The following is an 18,877-nucleotide window of genomic DNA, read 5'->3' as shown; positions in this document are numbered from 1 at the left end:
TTTAAATTGGGAGGGGAGAATCTATGTGTGTTTAATTATGGAGCGATGTGGTGATTGCTTTGCTGTGAACTGGTGGTGGCTCTTGTGTTCTATCTTGGAAAGTGTGGTTGGGAAGAGATAGGTTGCTTTTGATCAACAGACTATCAAGATGAAAATCAAAGCTCTTATTTCTCATCTTAGCATCCATACCGCTGGCAATTTTAAATATATTCATCTGAACTCAAAGTATTGTAGTTCCAATTGAGTTAGAAGCTCAAGGAGGGCAGAGAAAATGCACAGCACAAAGTGCAGAACAGTAACTAGGTGAAAACTTTATGGCCACTGGTTCTGTTATGTGCGCAAAGTTGGAAAGACTTTGGTCTGAAAGTTCTATGGCCAACCCACAGTTCTAAGTTTTCAGCATTAAATGGATCACATCCCTGGAAAAATTACAATAGAGGCAGTAATGTTGCCAGGCAGAGATGGTACAACAGAATGGGTTTTTGTAGCAGAGAGCAGCTGACAGAAAGAAGCCTACGACTCTCTGAACTTTGACTGTTACGGATTTGGAGATTTTGGGGATCTAATTTTTCTTCCTGCTGTAATCTGTAGTTTTGGAAGTGTGGTAGAAGGATTTATTGCCTGACTCTGTAGTAGTGCTGCGCTTGATCCCTGTTCCTCAAAACCAGAAGGGACTGACATGGATTTTGATGTCTGGATTGTCTAGCACATTAATTAAAGCTCTTTAAATACTTGGGCACCATTTGATCAGGTTTCATCTTAAATACAAAAGAAAAGCCCTTGCTTTATTTGGGTTTTAGTCCGTCTTGCCCAAATAAAAATATATCCCCATCTAGGAGGAGTGTGGATTGGTGTTATTGCTTCAGAGCAAACCAAGCCTTTAAGAAATGGAAAAATAAACATGAAAGAAAGCAGAGTTCCTACCAGAAGTGCCCGTGCCATGAAAAATATTTCAGTATTAGCTTAGTCACATGCTGCTTGAGAGAGTAACACCAGGACCTAAAGAGTGTTTACTTGGCTCCCGCAGAAGGTGCTGTGGAAACCAGTGCCTGCTGAGGAGTTAATAGCCTTGTGATAACCAAAAAGTAAATTTCCTGCCTGGGCTGTCTGGCATGATTGTGTTACCTGCACCAAACTTGTCCTAACGCTGCCATGCTTTACTCTTGCATGATCTCCTTTTCTATTCTGTCAAATCATCAAGCTTTCCCTAAATGGCAAATTGAATTAATTCTTAGTCCTTTGTTAATATCATTTAAAAATCAACAAAACCCCACTTCAGACTCTTACTTTCAGATTCTGGTGCACGTTGTTCAGTAAGTCACTTAAATGGTTGCACTGGATGTCTCTCTTCTGTAAATCAATTTAAAACTGAACACAAAAACCCACCAGCTAACAGGAGCTGCTGTGGTTATTCTGAAAGTCGCACAAACAGAACCCATTTGTTTTCAGGGTAGGTTTTCAGTAGGCTCTATTTTTGCTGGCTCAGAAGAAGGTATTTTTCTGGATAGGATGACTTGAAGGGAACATGAAGTATTTTGGTTTGTTTTCTTAGTTCTGAAATGTGGATGATTGTAGGGAAGGCAGAGCTGTTTGTTAAGACAGAAGGTGCTGGGTAATTTATTAAATGTTTTCAGATGATATTAAAACTCTTAGCAATGGAGCAGAAAAATCTTACACTTTTCTTTGTACGCTTCTGTTTCACATCAGCTTCTGCTTGAAGGAATTTTTTTCTGCAGCAGTACACGTTTGCTTTGAAAAGCTGCTGGGGAGATAATGGTTCACTCAGTGCAATGTTTCTTTTTCTCATCAAATAGGTTGATTAGAAATGAAATAGATAAACAGATCATATACACTCAGACTTCTGCATCCACGCAGTTGTGACTGAAACTAAAAGCAAAGAAAAATTTCCACCTGCTTTCTGGAAAGCACAGAGGAAACAGCCCCACTAAGCTGCTGAGTAAGCGGCTTTTTCCAGCTCTGCTGCTGAGGTCAGGAGCTTGGTTGCTGTGAAATCTTATCCTGCCCTTAAGCTGCTGTGGCCCTCTCTGCAGTCAGGCCAAACTTCTGTTTATGAGATGAATAGCCTGAAAATTCTTTGTCTTCGGGAGCTTCAGGTGTCAGTTTGTGGTGGAAAGTACGTGGATGCAGCAGCTATCTGTCATCTTTCTTTTTAAATATAAAGAAAAAGCAATTCTGTCACAGCTCTTTTTCTTCTTCCCACTTGCTGTGGGTATTTGCCCATTAAGGTGAGACTTTTATTTCTGGTAAACAACCCTGTAGTTAAAGCCAGAGTGAGGCATGGATGCTCATAAACCAGGATCCACCCTGAGTCTCTGCTTAGAGTCTCCTGGCCTTAAGCTCCACTGCTGCTTCCCCAGCCTTGCTTCCTGAGGGTTCCAGTATCCCACAGCAGTGACAGATCACCAGGAAATGAGTTGTTCTGCTGTTTTTCAGCCCTAATGGCATCAGTAAAAATCTTTAATCTCTGCATCGGCTTATCCTCACTTTAGGACATGTTCAGGCATGCTTTGGGGCTGCAGCTATGCTTTTTGCTCTAACCCCTTTGCCTCCTGTGTTGCCCTGATGTAAGCACGGCCCCCATTCCACTCTTTGCTGTTGCATCTCGTAAGCATTATGTCCCCATTCATTCCTTTCCAGCCACACTGTGCTTTACCTCCGTTTCCAGCTTTTTTCCTTGCATCAGACTGTGATTCTGTCCTCACTGAGCTCCCACTAGCCCCATGTCACTAACCAGCTCCTTGTTTGTCCCTCCCCTGCTGCTCAGAGCACCTCCGGGCTGATCCCAGGGAGCAGGTTTCTGAGCCTCACAGGGCACGTGGTGATAATAGGCACACGCACCGACAGAGAGAGCACCAAAAAGCGCGCTCAGCTTTATCCAGCAGTGCCCCCCAACACAGGCATGCCCCACTGGAAGATTGCTGTAGGTCTCCTCAACCAAGTGAGGCCACTGATAGCCATCGGCATGGGTGCAGATCTGCCAGCCAGAGTGGGTCTGGGAGACCTCCCAGCCTTGTCCTGGAAAGAGAGGCTGGTCGTGGTGCCGGTGAGCACAGTGGCAACTGGGAACTCCAGGACAGGAGTGCACCTGGGAGGGAGAAGTCTTGGAGACCTCTCAGTCTTGACCTGGAGTCGGAGTGTGGACTCACAGAGCAGGCACAGCACAGTAGAAAGCTGACAAGGCGAGATGGAGCAAAGCGCCTTCCTGTTCTTGATGTGGAGCTGGAGGCTGAGCAGGAGACCTGGCGTCGGGGCGGCAGCCAGCTGGTGCACCCTGAAAACCACAAATCCCGCTATCGAGGCCACTCTTCTCATGAAATGAAGCACAAGGGCAGGATCCGGGAGTCCAGATCCCAAGAAGATCGTAGGAGGGGTGAGGAGAGAGACTGCAAAAGGGCAGAACATAGGAGGCCTTCCCCATCCCCACATACTGTGACCCAGGAAAAGGTTGGAGACTACCGGAAAGACTCAGGTAACCAAGTGATGGGGAAGGCATATCTGTGCGTGAGGATGGATCTTTGATTGCCCCATCCTCTTATCTAAAACTGGGGTTTTCTTATGAAGACATTTAATCTCCTATATCAGTCTGCAGTGTGTACCTGATGAATCTTGCTGTGGTTTCTCCTCTATTTAATGATATTCATCTTAGCCACTAAGACTCTCACTGTTAATTTCCAGACATGTCCTCATGGCATTAAAGTGGATAGGTAAGAAGGTATTGTTGGAAATTGTACCCTTTATCTTGTGTTAGAATTCTCTTTTTAATTTTCATTGAGACACTTTGTGCTGTGGTTCTGTATCACAGGAATGGGATTTGATGTGGGATACAAGGCTGTAAATGAGGACAGTTGGCTTAAGCCAGCAACTTCCCTCCAATTCCCATTGAGAGACTTGTTGGCAAAGTAAAGATGAGGTTCTCATCAAATTCTGTACAAGTAGATATTTCTGTGGTCTGTAGTTTTTGTTAGATAGTACTGGGGGGAGTGGTGACCTTCAAAAATCAAGATATGTCTTACTGCTTTTTAACCTGTGTGGGTGCAAGGACTGGTTTCTTAGTGAAAGTAGGAGTTCGGAGGCTTGAGTCTGTGCCTGCCACATGGTGGGAAACTCATGCTTCAGGCCCTGCAACTGGTTCTCACCTGAATGAGGTGGAGCAGATGATGCATGTCTGTCTCCAGAGATGCCAGGAGCATTATTCTTTGTTCAACATTCAAAACTTTTCTTTGGGGGCAGTGGAAGATGTTAACTGGGCTATCATACAACATGGGCCTGTGTGACTCGGTATCTGATCACACTGACACTGAGTCCGAATAGCTGGAAGCTCTTATCCTTGTCCTGTGGGAATTGGGCTGGTCTTTGTGCTCCCTGAATGTGGGCAGAAGTGATATGGAAGTAACACTTATTGCTTTCTGATCAGATGGAGGCTGGGACCAGACTATGTGTAAGGCAAGCCCAGTCTCTGGCTGTTTGGTGAACAATTCCTGGAAATTCAGTTTTGTTCTTCCTAGGGGCAATGGTGTTGTATGGGCTATTCATTCCAGTGTGGAAATAAAGGCTGTATTTACCATGGCCTTGGAAGCAGTCTGAATATTTTAACTCTGACCAGGCTGGTGCTTTTTGCTGGAGTTCCTTTGCTGCCTTGAGACTGCAGATCTTTCCAGCTTGGACTGATCAAACTGTTCCTGAAAGGCCACGCTGTGCACTTAACTGGAACCACCAGAACTGCTAAAAGGTTTCTTTTTATGTTACATTTGCAAGAAGAGTGCTGTGTGCTTAAGATTATTGGTCAGTTGACTTAAGGGAAACAAAAGCAAAAATACCCCATATGTCACCTTTCAACACCTATTCTTGAGGTTGATGCTTGAGGTCTCTGTCCTTCTGTAGTTTGAAGCATTTGAGATGCACCATTGGGTATGATGCTGGTTTGGTAAATGCACAGAAAGTAACCTACTGACCACTAAAAATATCTTTTTTTTTTTTTCTCCTCGCTCTCGCCTGATCAATAAGTTGATATGTAGCCACCAGGATATTACATGCATTTGTAATCAATGTGTAAACAGTGTGGCTAGAAGGATAGAAGTGAAGCTTATTTTCTGAGTTTGTAATGGAAGAGATACAGATATCCGTGTAGTGGTGTATTGCAGATATAAAGCAGAAGCTCATTTAAATGTCAGATTGCTGAGCATTACAGTTCCAACTACAGTTGGAAGGGGAAGACATTCATTATATGTGAATGAGGTCATGCATTTTGTAGAGGGGATGCAGTAGGTCTCCTTTGGTATAGTCTATAGCAAATAGACTATGGAGGGATTAAAAATGCAATACCTTAAAACACTTGTGGATGGTTTGGCTTTGAAATGAAAATTAAAACAAAGTGAAAATGAAAACCTTATCTTTGAAGTAAGCATTAAGAACAAAACAAAGACCTATGTACTCAAAGCAAGACCTGAACCTTGCATGAACTCCAGAAATGTTTATGTGTTTTCTAACTGTGTATTGCAAAATTCATGGGTCAGACAAAGGAACAAAACTGTCAGAAACCTCATGTGAGTCTGTCCCAGCCACCTTTTGCAGCTTATGTTGTGCTGGAGTGTTTCTGATCTCTGCTGTGCTTGTAGTAAATACATTAGGCTGCTCTCTGCTGTTGAGTTTTGCCAGTGTAAAAAATCTGAGTCCTTTGGTATCGTCGTCATGCCAGCAAAAGCTGCAGCAAGAGGCACAACTTTTTTGTCATACAGTTGCATTTGTCATGGAAGATGGAGTTTAACTGTATGTAAAGAGAAACCTCTCTCTAAGGTACATGCAGCACCTTAGCTAAAGTGTTGTCAAAATGTTTGCCTGACAGATATGCTGTAGTGGTTTGTGGGCCCCCTGAGTGGGAGCTTTGCAGGTGGCTGAGGAGATGGTGGGGATTTCCTTTCTGAAGCATTTGGGGAACGGATGAGTTGATTGTTTTCTCTCAATTCTGTAGGAACTAAGTTGAGGGGGACAAAGCAAACTGTTTACGATAAACCCCGAAGGGAACAGGAATTGTCTGACGCAGAGATTGCTCGGAAACTGCAAGAAGAAGAGCTCCTGGTGAGTAGAGAGAATGTATTGGCCACATTAAAGAAATCAAGGTACCCATCAGTGATAACTTGAATCTGCACACCTTTTGTGTTTGACTGTGACTTAGATCTCAGGTCTTGTTGATGTGGTCTGATGGTCATCTCTGCCTTCCATAGTTAAAGAGTGAAAGCTTCTGTCCAAACAGTAGAGTCTTTTTCCCGAATCATACACTTGAAAACTAAGTGGTAGAAGCAGAGTGATATTAAATGAATGCTTTCAGGCAAGAAAAGATGGCCTGTAGGCAGTGTGGTGAGCTGGGACAGGCCAGTATCTTGGGAAGAGAATGGTAGAATGGACATTTATGGATTATGGAGTGTCTTGGCAGATAGGTGGAGAGTAAACTCCACTGAAATACCACTTTGGTATTGGGTTTTGAGGTAAATGTTGGATTAATTTAGTATGTTTGGAGAGGATGGTAGTGTATTCCAATGGGAAACTCATTTTCCTTTTCCAATAGGTTGATGTATCTGAACAATTCAGAGATACTACTGTTTTGTTTGTTTCTTTTTTTAAGGCCAATCAAGCAGATCAGATGGCAGCTCAAGTGGCCCAAGATGAGGTAAGAAGCTAAATGTCTGTAGTATTCCTTTACTTGCGGAAACTGCTGAACTCCACCTGCCCTGTCTGACCCTCTAATTGTCCATCTCCCTTGGTGCAGCAGAAGTTCAGGCCTCCAGTGAGGTTTGTTTCTGGCTGGTTTTCATGTGTGTGTTCAGGTTAGCCAAGCAGGGAGTTGTGCTGCCTGTTGCAGCTATGACAGAGGAAGGAGCTATGTGGCTGCAGAAAAGCATCTCCTGTAACTGAACCCTGTTAGAAGGTTATCAGAGGTGCTACAAGGTGAACTCAGCACTGAAGGAAAAGAAACAAAGGGCAGAAAGGCTCTGCTAACACAAGCAGATGAACTGGGGGACCTCTGGGCATGCAGCATGTAGTACATTTCACTTCTGCTCTGGCATTTGATCCCTGATCATAGACGTTGGTAATCCTGGCTTTGCATCCAATTGACATAGCATAGAAAAGGATATGAACAGCTCAAACCCTCAAGAGTGGTAAAACCTTCTGACACGCTCTGTTTTCCCTTTCAGGAGATTGCTCGTCTCTTGATGGCAGAAGAAAAAAAGGCTTTCAAGAAAGGGAAGGAGAAAGAAAAGTCTTCCTTTGAAAGGAGGAGGAATGATCAAGACTGGAAGGTATGTCAAGCTTCAGGAGGCCTCACAAATGAAATGCTGTAATGTTGTTCCAGGGGGTGGTGAGATTATAACACGGGGCCAGGAGGAACCAGACAGATCCTTGCATGAAAAGGGTCCTGTTGCCTGTTATTCAGCTACTTTGCAGACAGAGTTTTCCATATGTTGAAGTCCTTGCTGGAGCAGTAGCTGGTTTTCTTTGGTCATCACAGGTACAAGGACAGCACAGCTGCTCCAGTTGTCCCTCCTTCATAATGAAATTGGCACCATAACCGAAGTATTGAGTATATCAAGCCTATGCTAGGTTTTTGTGAGTTATGCTGCAGAACTTTGGCTAGCTGTTGTGGAAGGAGATAAGAAACAGATTTCACAGTCTGTTGTAGTAATGTGCTAAAGGGGGTGTTGTGTTAATCTTGGGGCCAGCTGAAGGTAGCTCATGGTTTTGGACTTCTTACCATGTTTGAACAGTTGCAGCAGCACAGCTGTGTGCAGCTGTCCCTTGCGATGAGCCCTGCTGCATTCAGTCATTATGCACAGACCACATGCACCTGACCCCAGTTTTCAGATGGGACCCCCAGTGCTGTCCTGAATTTTGAGCAAAGATTATGTTTGGCTCAGCAAGACTGAGTTTCAGTTACTGGAAACTAGTCCTGATCCTGTTTGCAAATGTCTGCTTGTGGTTAGCGTGCATAACCAGAGCACAAAAGGAGCTGAGGCAGTCTTGATGCAACTGGTGTCTTGCAAGGCATGCAGATGTGAACTGCTTTCCCTTCTTCCCATCAGCACGATGCAAGTGAGTCCCCGCGCTCAAGGTCAAAAGAAGGACCTGAAACTCAGCGACACAAAAGTGATAAGTCTTCAAGGTGAGCTGAATGTACAGCTGGTAGATCTGGGGAAGCACATTCAGGAAAGTGCTCAGGATCTGAGTCATGGGGAGCAGTTGTGGGGTGAGCAGACTGACTCACGAAGGGGCTTGGCAGAGAGCAGAGCTCTTAGCACTGGAAGGGGATGTCTGACACAGAGCTCACGAGGTGCTTGGTGACGTGTGTCACTCTCTGTGCTCGTGGCATCTGGCCATATTGGTCTTCCTGCTTGATACTGACAGAGATTGATGAGCCTGTGCAGTGACATTTGTTAAATGGCAGAAAAGCATCATGAGGGTTAAAGGACTGCCGGGAATGTGAAATGAAATGACATCTCTGGGCAGGAAGGAATAATCGCACTGCATTTACACAGCTATTCCCTTGTGTCCCTGCTCCCCAGCTGAGTCCTATGCACTGCTCCTGCTGCTGTGTGGGGACACACCCTTTGCAGTGAGTGTGTTGTGCTTCAGACAGCCTATTCCCTGAACTGGTGGGTACGTGCTGTAATGCTGTGCATCTTCTGAATTTCTTCATACCTGGGACTGGTGCTTCTGATGTGAGACTGGATGCTGGAAATGAATGACCTTGGCAGTTTTGATTTCCAATCCTGATAACACCTAACAAGGTCCTTTCTCATGCTTGGCAGATCACAGCCTCTCCTTGATGACTTTGAGCATGCTCGGTATTACACAAGCCAGCCCAGCCCCTTACGCCAGTTTTCCAAACCTGAGCACTCTCCTAAAGGTAGGATCAAGTCTGCAGCTGGCTCAGCATGTGGATTATTGTGGGCTATTTTCTTCAGATAACTAGCCTGAAGGACAGAACAGTTGAAAGGGGAAGAATGGCTGTTTTTGTCCCAGCAGGCAGATGATGTCGTTCAGTGTTTGAGCATTACTTGCTTAGCACGTTGCTGGCTGAGAGTAAATAGCTGAACTGGTTTGCCTCAAGATTGTCAAACTGCTCTCTGCTTGTTCTCTATGATCTCTCAATGATAAATGACTGTAAACTCGGGCAGCAAATGAAGGAGAAATAACATCAAGACAATGATGTGATGGGTTTTAGGTGACTCACAAATATCAAGCAATCCAATACATGACAAAAAGCCTCAGAGTCTCTCCTGTCTGGCGGATGAGTGGGATGATACAAAAGCTTGTCCTGAGAACAGGCTTGTTTTGTTCCTGTTGCATCTCAATGTTTTGTTGGCTCATTTCCTGAAATAGTTTGGCAGCAGTGCAATGTATTTAGGATCACCCTCCCTCCAGCTCTTGAAACCTGAATGCCAGTTCTCTGAGTTACCTCTGGAGTCCCTGAGGGAAGAAAGGTGCAGCCAGAGTTTGAGTCAGTGGTTCAGATTGCTTCCAACTCCACTGATTGCAGCTTAAATATGGACAGTTTACTTTCCAAAATTTAAAGTTTGGAAAGCTTTCTTAATGGTTATAGAGCACAAGAGCTGGAATTTGATGGCAGTTCATATGGCTCTGTGTTCATTCTGTTTTATTTAGTAAGACTGAAATGCGGCTACAGTGCTGTTCATGGCCTGGAAGCAATGAGTGTCTTGTGAATCTATGCTTCCTTTTGTTCCAGTAAAGTAATGTACAATTCTCATTTTGATGTTTGACTTTACCAATTCAGACACCCAGCAGGGCAGTACAAGTAATAAGACTGCAGGTCATTGTATTTTCTTTATCAGGAACTATCCTTACAGATTGTTTTGTTTCTGTTCTGCTTTCCAGGTTCCCGTAGGAAGCAGTAAACTATGCTAGCCTTTGCTTTGGTACTGACTCTTCTGTAGCAAACATTACTGGAATTGCCAGGCAACTTTCTCAAATCCTTACCCTGTGGGGGATCCACCTTCCACTCTCAGGATCTCCTTTTTAAGTGTCATTGTATTAATAAGGAACGTTTGTTCATTTCTATTTTTTATCCATATGTGATCAGTCAAGCAGTGCCGTACAATCTAGCCACCACTGAACTGCGTGAATCAACAAGCCAATAACAGCTCCCTCTTATATTCCTTTCAGGCTTTCCTTTTATTTTTAGGCTTTGGCTGGAGCTTTCACAAATAGAGTTGCACATACAACAGGGAGAAAAATTCAAGATATGAGCTGGGTCATGGCAGTGTAGCAGAACATCTCAATTGCATGTCCTTTCCGTGTTAGGATGGCTGAGCAAAGAGTTCTAAGAGGGGAATGTGTGTTTCTTCTGCTGCTGGATAACAATGGAGCCAATCTAACAGTTGCGTTAGCTTGCAGGAAGGAGAGAGCATCCTCACAGAGTTCATAATCCAAAGCTGGAACCTGGGGGTGGTGAGGAAGAAGTTGCCTGCAGAGTAAAACTCTTTAAATGCTGTGTTTATTTCTAGGGTTCCCAGCAATTTGTTTAGAGCGTTTAACCAAGCAGTTAGCTTTGGGGTATAGGATAGGACGGTTAGGAGGAAAAGACTATTTCAGTTGAAATTAAGCCTTTGTGTGCATGGCTTTTAAGGCATGCCAGGGAGTTGATGAAGCTGTGAGCTGTGGGTTGGGGAGAATCATGCAAATGAATTTAAGTGCTTGAGGAGATCTCTGTGGTCACCTGCTTTGAGCTTCCGGGTGGTGCAAGCCAAGGAATTCCACAGAAACCACGTTAAGAGTTACTGTAACTCCTAGTTCAGTTACTGATGCACTTCAGCACAGTAACTTGTGTCTGAACAGAAACATGTCTTATAAACATGGGGCCAAATGGACTTAGAGGATTAAATCCAAAAGCTACAGTTACTTCTCACCACTTTGAGGTAGCCATAGTGCCAAACTGTGCAGAACATGTGCTAACTGCCTCCCTCTGACTTTGCTCTGTCCAGCACACCAGACGAGCTCCAGTCAGGACCAAACCATTGCTCTGCAGGGCACAGTGGCATCTCCAAGTTTTAAGTCCTCTGTGCAGATTTGTTCATGTACTTGTTTCTTTTTTTCCTTTTGATGGTTTGCCTTCCCTTGACTCTTTGAGAATCATCCTTTTGCGGTAAGAAGCAGCCTTGTCCCCTTGCTTCTGTCATCCCAGTTCTTTTGTTTTGCTGACTTTTTTTTTGCCAAGTGCATTTTTAAGCTGCAAAGCTTAGTGGCTGGATACTGGCTCAGTCTACCCAGCCCAGTACAAGTTACTTGCTTGGCGGTCTCATTCATGGTGGTAGAGCCTGGCTGCAGCGCCTCAGTGCCCAACCTGCTTATAGCACAACGCTGAGCCTGTCCTGCCACACTCTTCATCATCTGCTGGCAGTCACAGTTCTGCTGCTGGCTTTGCTGAGGATATGAGGCAGAGCTGTGATTATTCTCAGCCTCACCACTGGCCTGTGCAGCTGCCTGAGAAAGGAGCCTTACACTTCTATGGAGCTTTGTTGAGAGCAGATGCTGGCGTGGAGTGCTGATAGAAAGTCAGAGGAGATGATGGCTCTCTGTTCTTGCACTAATGTACAATTCAAGCCTGTAGACAGCTGAAAGGCTTTATCTTTGGCTGTTTTCCTTGGTTAGGATAGCTACTGAGACAAATCACTAGGAATAAAAAGCAACTTGTTTTTGCAGAGGTTGCAAGGGCACATTTAATAACACAGCACGAGCTCTTGCCTTGAATAACAACTCAGACTTCCATCTCTTACTCCCACTTCTGTACCTATGAAGTACCAGGTAACCCCTCAGCTCCAGGCATATGCTAACCAAAAAACATTGCAGCATAACTCTTTGTGCACCAGCCACCCAGTTGCATACCCTCACTTCCAGGCTGTGGTCTTGCTTACTTGCATGAGTGCTTAGATGAGTTGCAAGCTCTTGCTTGTTTGCTCTTTTCTTCTCAGGAAATATCTCAGCCAGTGGCTAGATTGTACTGCTCTTTCCTTGTGCCCTCTTCTTGTTCCATCTGTGTCCATTCAGAAGTGTTAATGTTGTTTTTAAGGGATTGGGGGGGGAAAAAAACAACATAAACAGGTTTTTTATTATTATTATTTGATAACTTGGATCATTGTGGCAACTTCATTTGCGGTGACTTTATTTTATAAAAGTTTATTTTTGTATTTCATGTAACAGTCAAAATTTTTACTGCTGAAAATGCCATTTTTTTTCTTCTTTTCTGTGGGATTTTTCCCCTCCTTTGCCATTAGAGTGTATTTACTGTTGTGAAATGGATGCCTGGTAGGGTTTTGTGTGCTAATACTCCTGCAGGTATCCCAGACCTTGCTGCTTGTATCATCTGGGCACTAATGAAAATTGATGGGGAAAAATCCTGCCAAATAAGAAAGCAGTAGCGCATTGTTCACACTTTGCATGGGAAAATGGTGACCCTCTGCACAAGGCATGAGGGAAGCCGCTAAATAGGGATCCAGCCCTTCCTGGGCTTCTGGAGATAACTGTGATGGGCTTTCTTGCACTGCAGTTGGCTGATGTTACTTCTGTCCTTCTGATCAGGAAAGTCACAAAGGCCCTGAGCCTGCTGGCTGAAGAAGAGCCTATTAAATTGGGAGAGATGCTTTTGAGCATTCAGATTGTTGACTTCAATGGGATTGAGTGGAAATGATGTGAAGGATCATTGTGGCTGATTTGGTTTGGAAGCTAAGTGAAGTCCAGAAAAATGACCCAGTGCCTAGACTGTAAAGCTGCAGCATCTACTTATTGGCCTTCTCAGGCCAGCCATGCTGTCTAGTGATGGCACCAAGAAGAGGGAGTTCATGGGAAGGAGCTGGGATTGTCTGCAACTTCTTTGGATGTTTCCAGGGAGTGCTGAGTGCCCTGGGGCTGCTTTGCTCTGTATCTTTCCTCAGTGCTTCCTTTGTAAATCTTATTCCCTGCCTTTATTCGTTTGCCTTCCATTGTTCTGCTTCTGCTTTATTTTTTCCATGGCCCTTGTGGAAACAAGGACCTTGAGGTTTTGCTGGAAGAGAGCTGACACCTACAGGGAGAAATGCTAAGATTGATAACTGAGAAAAGAATACAATAAATAGGGGATAAACAGAGCAGTTGTTCATCTGGCATGTCTTGCAGACCTTGCACAGAGAGCCTCATGCAAAGATTGCGCCCTGCATATTTAATTAATAGCCACGTCCATGGCACCATTGAAGTCAACAAGTGCTAAGGTCAGAGGTGAGCAAGAAGCCAAATCTTCCTGGAGCTCAGCACCTCAGTTCTGCTGAGAGTCAGCAAGATGGAGTGGCACAGACTTAGATACAAAATCAGCACCTTGCACGTACCTCCCTGGGGGAGGGGGGGAGGAGCACAGTGAAATTGTTCTTAAAAAAGAAACAACTAGAGCAATATCTGTTGCTGTGGCAGAAAAATTCATGACTTCTTTTTTGTGTGTGTTTGTTTTTTCTTGCTGAGTCTCAGTAGCTCTGGCTATGGTTTTGCTCAGAATTTAGTAGTGCGTTAGAGCCGGGACCCCTATCCTGATCACTCAGATCTTGTATCCCTGTCTTACTACCTGCATTAACAAGGGAACGTGGAGAGTCCATCACTGTGGAATCGTGGCACTTCCTGATCTCCACAGCAGGCACATCTCACCAGCAAGAGCTCTCACCACCTCCTTGCCTCCGTCCGAAGCACAATGATCCGCAGAAGAGAGGTTGGGTGAACCCGAGTGGTCGTGCCTTACCTGCAGAGATACTCAATGTCTTCAGCAGTCTGATCTGGGTCACCTTGCTATGAAACACTGTCTTAAATCATGGACTGTACAGCTTCCTGAGAAGCAGTTATCATCATGGGAATAGACCAAACAGGTTAATCTCATCTTTTTGTAAGGAACTTCATGGTTTTGAACTTAGTGGGGGCGGGAAAATATCATTTGTTAGGGATAGATGGATTTGTCTCATCATTGAATTTCCTCCTCTCAGGGAGGAAGGATAGAAGTTACAAATGCTGCAGCCTGCTTTGCTCTGTAAAAGGGATCTTGTATGTACAGTATTTTTATATCTTTTCATTCCCACATGTCTGTTTCTAAATCAAGTTTGGTAACACACATAGGAAAAAAAAAATGGATTTTGTTTTTTTGCAATACCTTTGAGTTTTTTGGGTTTTTTGTTTTTTATTTTGTGCCAAATTACAGCAACTGTTACATTCTAGGGTATTCATTCAGTTTATTGATCAATGTGTGTATTATATTTTTTATTATCAAGGTTTTTATTTGCATTCATATTAACCTGTATGCAAGCTAACTGTGGATTGCTAATTTATATATAAGGGGAGCACTTTGGAGACAGTGTGAGGATTCCCCTGCTTCGTTTACACTCCTGTCATGTAGTGCAGCCAGTCCATATAACTCATCAGTTCTTGGAAAGAACATTCTCCTGGGCACCTGCTACCCAAGTAGATGGTTGCTGTGAGGAAGGGCAGGAGCACTGATGCTGCAAGACTGTGTTCAGCTGCGATAGGAAATGAAGCACAGCCTGTAGCAGGGCTGACCCAGCTCTCTGCTGTCCTGTTTGTGGCAGAGAAGCCCAGGGATGCTGCTGGAGCAGGAGTCCCCTTTTAGGGGTGACTTTGATGTTTAATCTGCCTTATATCCGTCCCCAGCAGATGGGCCATTTTAGTCTTGACCTGCTCTCAAGGCTCTCAATGTGTGGTTTTGCAATTGCTTTGGGAGATGGGTGTGAGGCACAGCTGTGCCCCTCACACTGTGCATTCTGCAGGCAGCTCATCTCTTCTTGTGGAGAGCAGGCACAAACTTGCAGAGATTCCGGTTTATTGTACTCTTATAACATGTCCTGCAGCACGTTTCTGTGCAGTAATGCCTGTGCTTCATACAAGTGCCACTTGGACTGCGATGCCCCAGACAGGCTGCACTACACAGGTCCTGTGCTGAGAAGCTGCACTGCCCACAGCCTGTGGGCTGCAAATGTCAGCCACCACCTCCTCTTGGGGTGGCACAGGGCAAGGCTGGAGCTGTGCAGCTGATGCTCATCACAGAAGAATCCTACAGCAGACAGCAGCACACAAATGAGTATTTTCTACTTCACAGCAAACAAGTTTCACTGTATCAGTGTTCACTCTTAAGTAGACTCCACAGTGTGTCTCCAGCTGCATCTGTGCACTGCAATATAGCTAACTGCCTCAGAAAAGCTGCGGTTGTCTAATTTAGCTCTTCAGGGTAAGCTTTCGGCCTGTTGGATCTAAATGTTGGCCATAAGATAGTCGAGCGGTTGAACTTCCTCAGAGCTGCAAGTGTACCCTGTGTTGCAACAGCTAATCCTTAAGTATAAATCGCGCACTGACAATAATCTGTCTATGCAAGCCTATTTCTTTTCTTATTTTTGACTGTTCACTCTCTAATTTTACCAGGTTTGGCATAGAACTTCTGAATGACATTTAACCAAAGTATCGTGTCCGTGTGTGTGTGTGTAGCATGTTTGGCTTCTTAACTCCTGAGTTCATTGAATGTAAAGGGAACATTGCCTTGCCCCATTTTGTTCAATAAACTGTTGTATTTTGTTACTGACCCCATCCTTCTGTCCCTCTGTCTGCTTTTCTGGGAACACTGAATGGGAATGGGGTCCTTTTCCCCCCAGTGTGTCAGGCTCATACAGTGTGTCCTGCTGTGGGTCACACAAGAGCATGGTGAAAGCAGCGCTTCATTCCACTTCTGGCTCCCGGAGCTTTGCAGATTATACCAATAATTATGTTCTTCCAATTTAATAGATATGTAGCAAAACAACAGTTTGTATTTAATTTGATTGTTTTGTGGCCAGAGAGATGGAAAAAAAACCAACAACTGTGTAATGTCTTTGAAAGGATTTGGACTGTTTCATTTCCTGAGATTGTGATGCTGAAAAATAAAAGCTGTGTAATTATTTGCAAGGGTAGGATACTTATTTCTTTTTTTGTTAATGTGGTTTTTGGTTTGTTAAATGTTGTCTTGTGAAGCTTCCCAAGAGCAGCTCAGACCTTCAGCAGTTTGCCAGAAGGCAATGAGGAAACATGACCGATGTCCTCGAAGTGGGTGATGTCTTCAGAGGAGCCAGGTAAGGATGCAGTCACATTCAACTGGTCCCAGGAGGGAGGCAGGGAGCAGCAAAACACATAATAAAAAATACTTGGCTTGGGCTAACAGAGGAAGAGCCTTGTAAATACAGAGCACTCCTAAGTGCCAAAAACTCTGCCAACTTGCAATTTATTGTAGACTTCTGTCTGGAATGACTGGGTTGGTCTGTTTTCTTTGAAAGGCTCCTTTCATGCCAGCCTTGGCGCTTGTGTGAGCACTGGGCTGTGGTGGGAAGGGGGCCAGCTGGAGCCCCCAGCAGCATCTCTCACCTGCTGTGCCAATGTGCACACAGAGAATTGTATGTGGGAACCACAAAAGGAACAGTGAAGGGCCTCTGGGGCCTTTAAAATTTTTCTTGGCTGTATCAAAGGAATTGCTGATCTCTGGGTTTCCAAGTTGCATGCAGCTACTGACTGTGTGGATGTAGCTGATGATCTGTTGTGCCGATCAGTGGTGATGGATCCAAGTTTCCCAGGTAACCTTCAGCAATGATAGAAGGTAAGCCAGCAGATTGTTTCAAGCCAGCATTGCTGGGTACTTGGGACCCTAGTTGCACATTTGGCTGCTCCATCCTGCTTTGCAAGATTGGATTTGCAGATTGCAGCAGCCATGCTCACAGGAACAGGGTGCCCTGAAGAAGCTATAGATGCCCCATCCCTGAAGGTGCCAAAGGCCAGGCTGGATGGGGCCCTGGGCAGCCTGAGCTGGTGGGGAAAACCAGTAAATGGCAGGGGTAGGGACTGAGGGTATTCAAGATTCCTTCCAACTCAATGCAACCATTCTGTGCTTGTGATCTCCCATATGCACACATTTCCTGATAATCTTCCACCTAGGTTTATGTTATTGTTTGTTGCTTGTGGCTTGGGATGGCCGAGCCATGCTTATAGGCTGCCCAAGGAAGGGCAAGGAATGCTCACACTGCAGGTAGATGGCTTTTCTTTCCCACTCTGACAGCCAGTAGTAAGCTGAGCTGCTGTGTGCTAGCTCATGCTTGCTTTGCACTGGGAGCAAATGCTGATGGGGGATGTGGCTCTCAAGATGATGGAGAGGTCCTGGATATGGGAAGCATCCCTCTGCCTTGTGAGACCCTGATTCATACCTGTGCATGTCCCTTCCTAATCTCAATACTGTGCAACACAGCCCTTACATCCTGTTGTTTTGCACCATTCTACTAGCAAAAAGTGGACAACTCCTTGTATTGATTGTTATTGATATTGATTATCTCAGGTCAGTGGTACGTGCCCATTACCATGGTTCAGTCTTTCATAGTGAATGTGATCTTTGTAATGCATCCTAAGCCCATTAGCCTTCTCCTGCTTCACCTTGGCTACTTGAGTCCATCATCTATGTATTGGTGAATGTCTGTGCTTCTCTGAGCCCAAGAAGCCCAACCCAGCACCTTCCAGTGGCTGTGCCAAAGCCTGCTCCAGTTTCATCAAGCTGATGGCCTGCAGCAGTTCTGAGCATGGACACCTCAATTTTCATGTTGCCTTCTTTCTGCCAGCGTTGTTCTCGCCTTAGTAATCACCTTCTCAAAACAGACTCAGTCCCAATGACTCACCTCGTGGCCTTTTGAGGCCATGCTCCATACAGCTGCAAACGGCTCCTGGCTGTTACTCTGGAACCACTGCATGGCTTCTATTTATATCTGAGCTGCTTAATGCCACTTTACAGGACATTTCTGTCCCTGCCTGTTTCAGATTTGGATCCTTTTCCATCTTTATTAAAACACAATCGATTTATCCCATATCTATGAGCATCCTTTTCCTGGGCTGAGCTCGGAGCCCAGAGTGCATTACACACCACAGCCTTCCTCTCCTCATCATCCTCCCTGCGTTGTGTCCATGCTAAGGCTACTCATCTGATGGTCACCAGAGGGTGCTCTGAGACCGTCAGCATCCTGGCTAGGCTGGAAAACAGGTGCTTTGTGGTTTAACAATTAAAAGCAATTACTTCCAGCAACAGCTGACCACCTGGTAATGGCTCCCAAGGCAGCTCTGTTATGACAGGAGCTAATTCAGCTGCACGAAGTAAACGTTAATAGTACTTGGATCTCTGTAGGCTGATGATGCTGAAACAGCCAATGAAGGCTGGTCCCTCCCAGCCCTCCTGCTTTCAGATTTGGCACTGGAAGTTACTTCTGCTCAGCTGAAAAGACTTTGTTTTCTCTAAATATTCTTCTGATCTACTGACAAGCTGGTGGGCAGTCAGGGTAGAGCCCCAGAAACAAAGGGAGTTGTTGCCATGCAGGTGCCCAAGCCCTGTGACACAGTCCAGCCTACCTGGAGCTTGAACAGAAAATACTCAAAAACATCACGTAACCCTGAAGACCAGGGAGATCCTGCAGAAGCAGGACAATGCATCATTTACATAAACTATCACCGTTCTGATCTATTACTGGGGTAGTTGTGAAGGCAGTGTGAACCTGACCAAGGAGGGGGGCTTATTCCTTAAACCTGGTGCACCACACAGTGATGGAGCTTGCTCTGCACTACCGCCTATTAATAAGAAGAGCTTGAAAATAAAGCTGGGGTAATGATGAAAATAAGTTATAACACTGTGTGTGGGGGGGGGGGGGGGGAGGGGAGGGGGGAAGGATGAAGGTGGAAAAATACTTTTAATTTCATTTCGACTGAGGTTTTGCTTCGTCCCTGAGTGTCATGCTTTATCCCATGGCTCTCTCTAGTGGCCAGAGTGCAGCAGAGA

At 44.9% G+C, this 18,877-nt stretch overlaps 1 protein-coding gene across 2 annotated transcripts in view; it reads left to right on the top strand.

The window, feature by feature from the left end:
- Positions 1-15,987, top strand: part of CCDC50 (coiled-coil domain containing 50) — a 36,016-nt gene extending 20,029 nt beyond the window's left edge. Inside the window, exons 6-12 of one of the 2 annotated variants that reach the window (XM_015871712.3) lie at positions 2,786-3,490; positions 5,990-6,096; positions 6,641-6,685; positions 7,212-7,316; positions 8,097-8,176; positions 8,823-8,920; positions 9,910-15,633. In XM_015871712.3, the coding sequence (XP_015727198.2) occupies positions 2,786-3,490; positions 5,990-6,096; positions 6,641-6,685; positions 7,212-7,316; positions 8,097-8,176; positions 8,823-8,920; positions 9,910-9,929 (1,160 nt within the window). In that variant the 3' untranslated portion in view covers positions 9,930-15,633. Of the gene's footprint in view, positions 1-2,785; positions 3,491-5,989; positions 6,097-6,640; positions 6,686-7,211; positions 7,317-8,096; positions 8,177-8,822; positions 8,921-9,909 lie in introns of both variants that reach the window. The other variant, XM_015871713.3, reaches the window with a different exon arrangement.
- The last annotated feature ends 2,890 nt before the right edge of the window (positions 15,988-18,877 follow it).

This window comes from Coturnix japonica, chromosome 12 (assembly GCF_054131305.1).
Source record: "Coturnix japonica strain WE chromosome 12, WE-NBRP24, whole genome shotgun sequence".
Lineage (NCBI taxonomy): Eukaryota > Metazoa > Chordata > Aves > Galliformes > Phasianidae > Coturnix > Coturnix japonica.
This window is presented reverse-complemented; position numbering and strand designations above follow the sequence as displayed.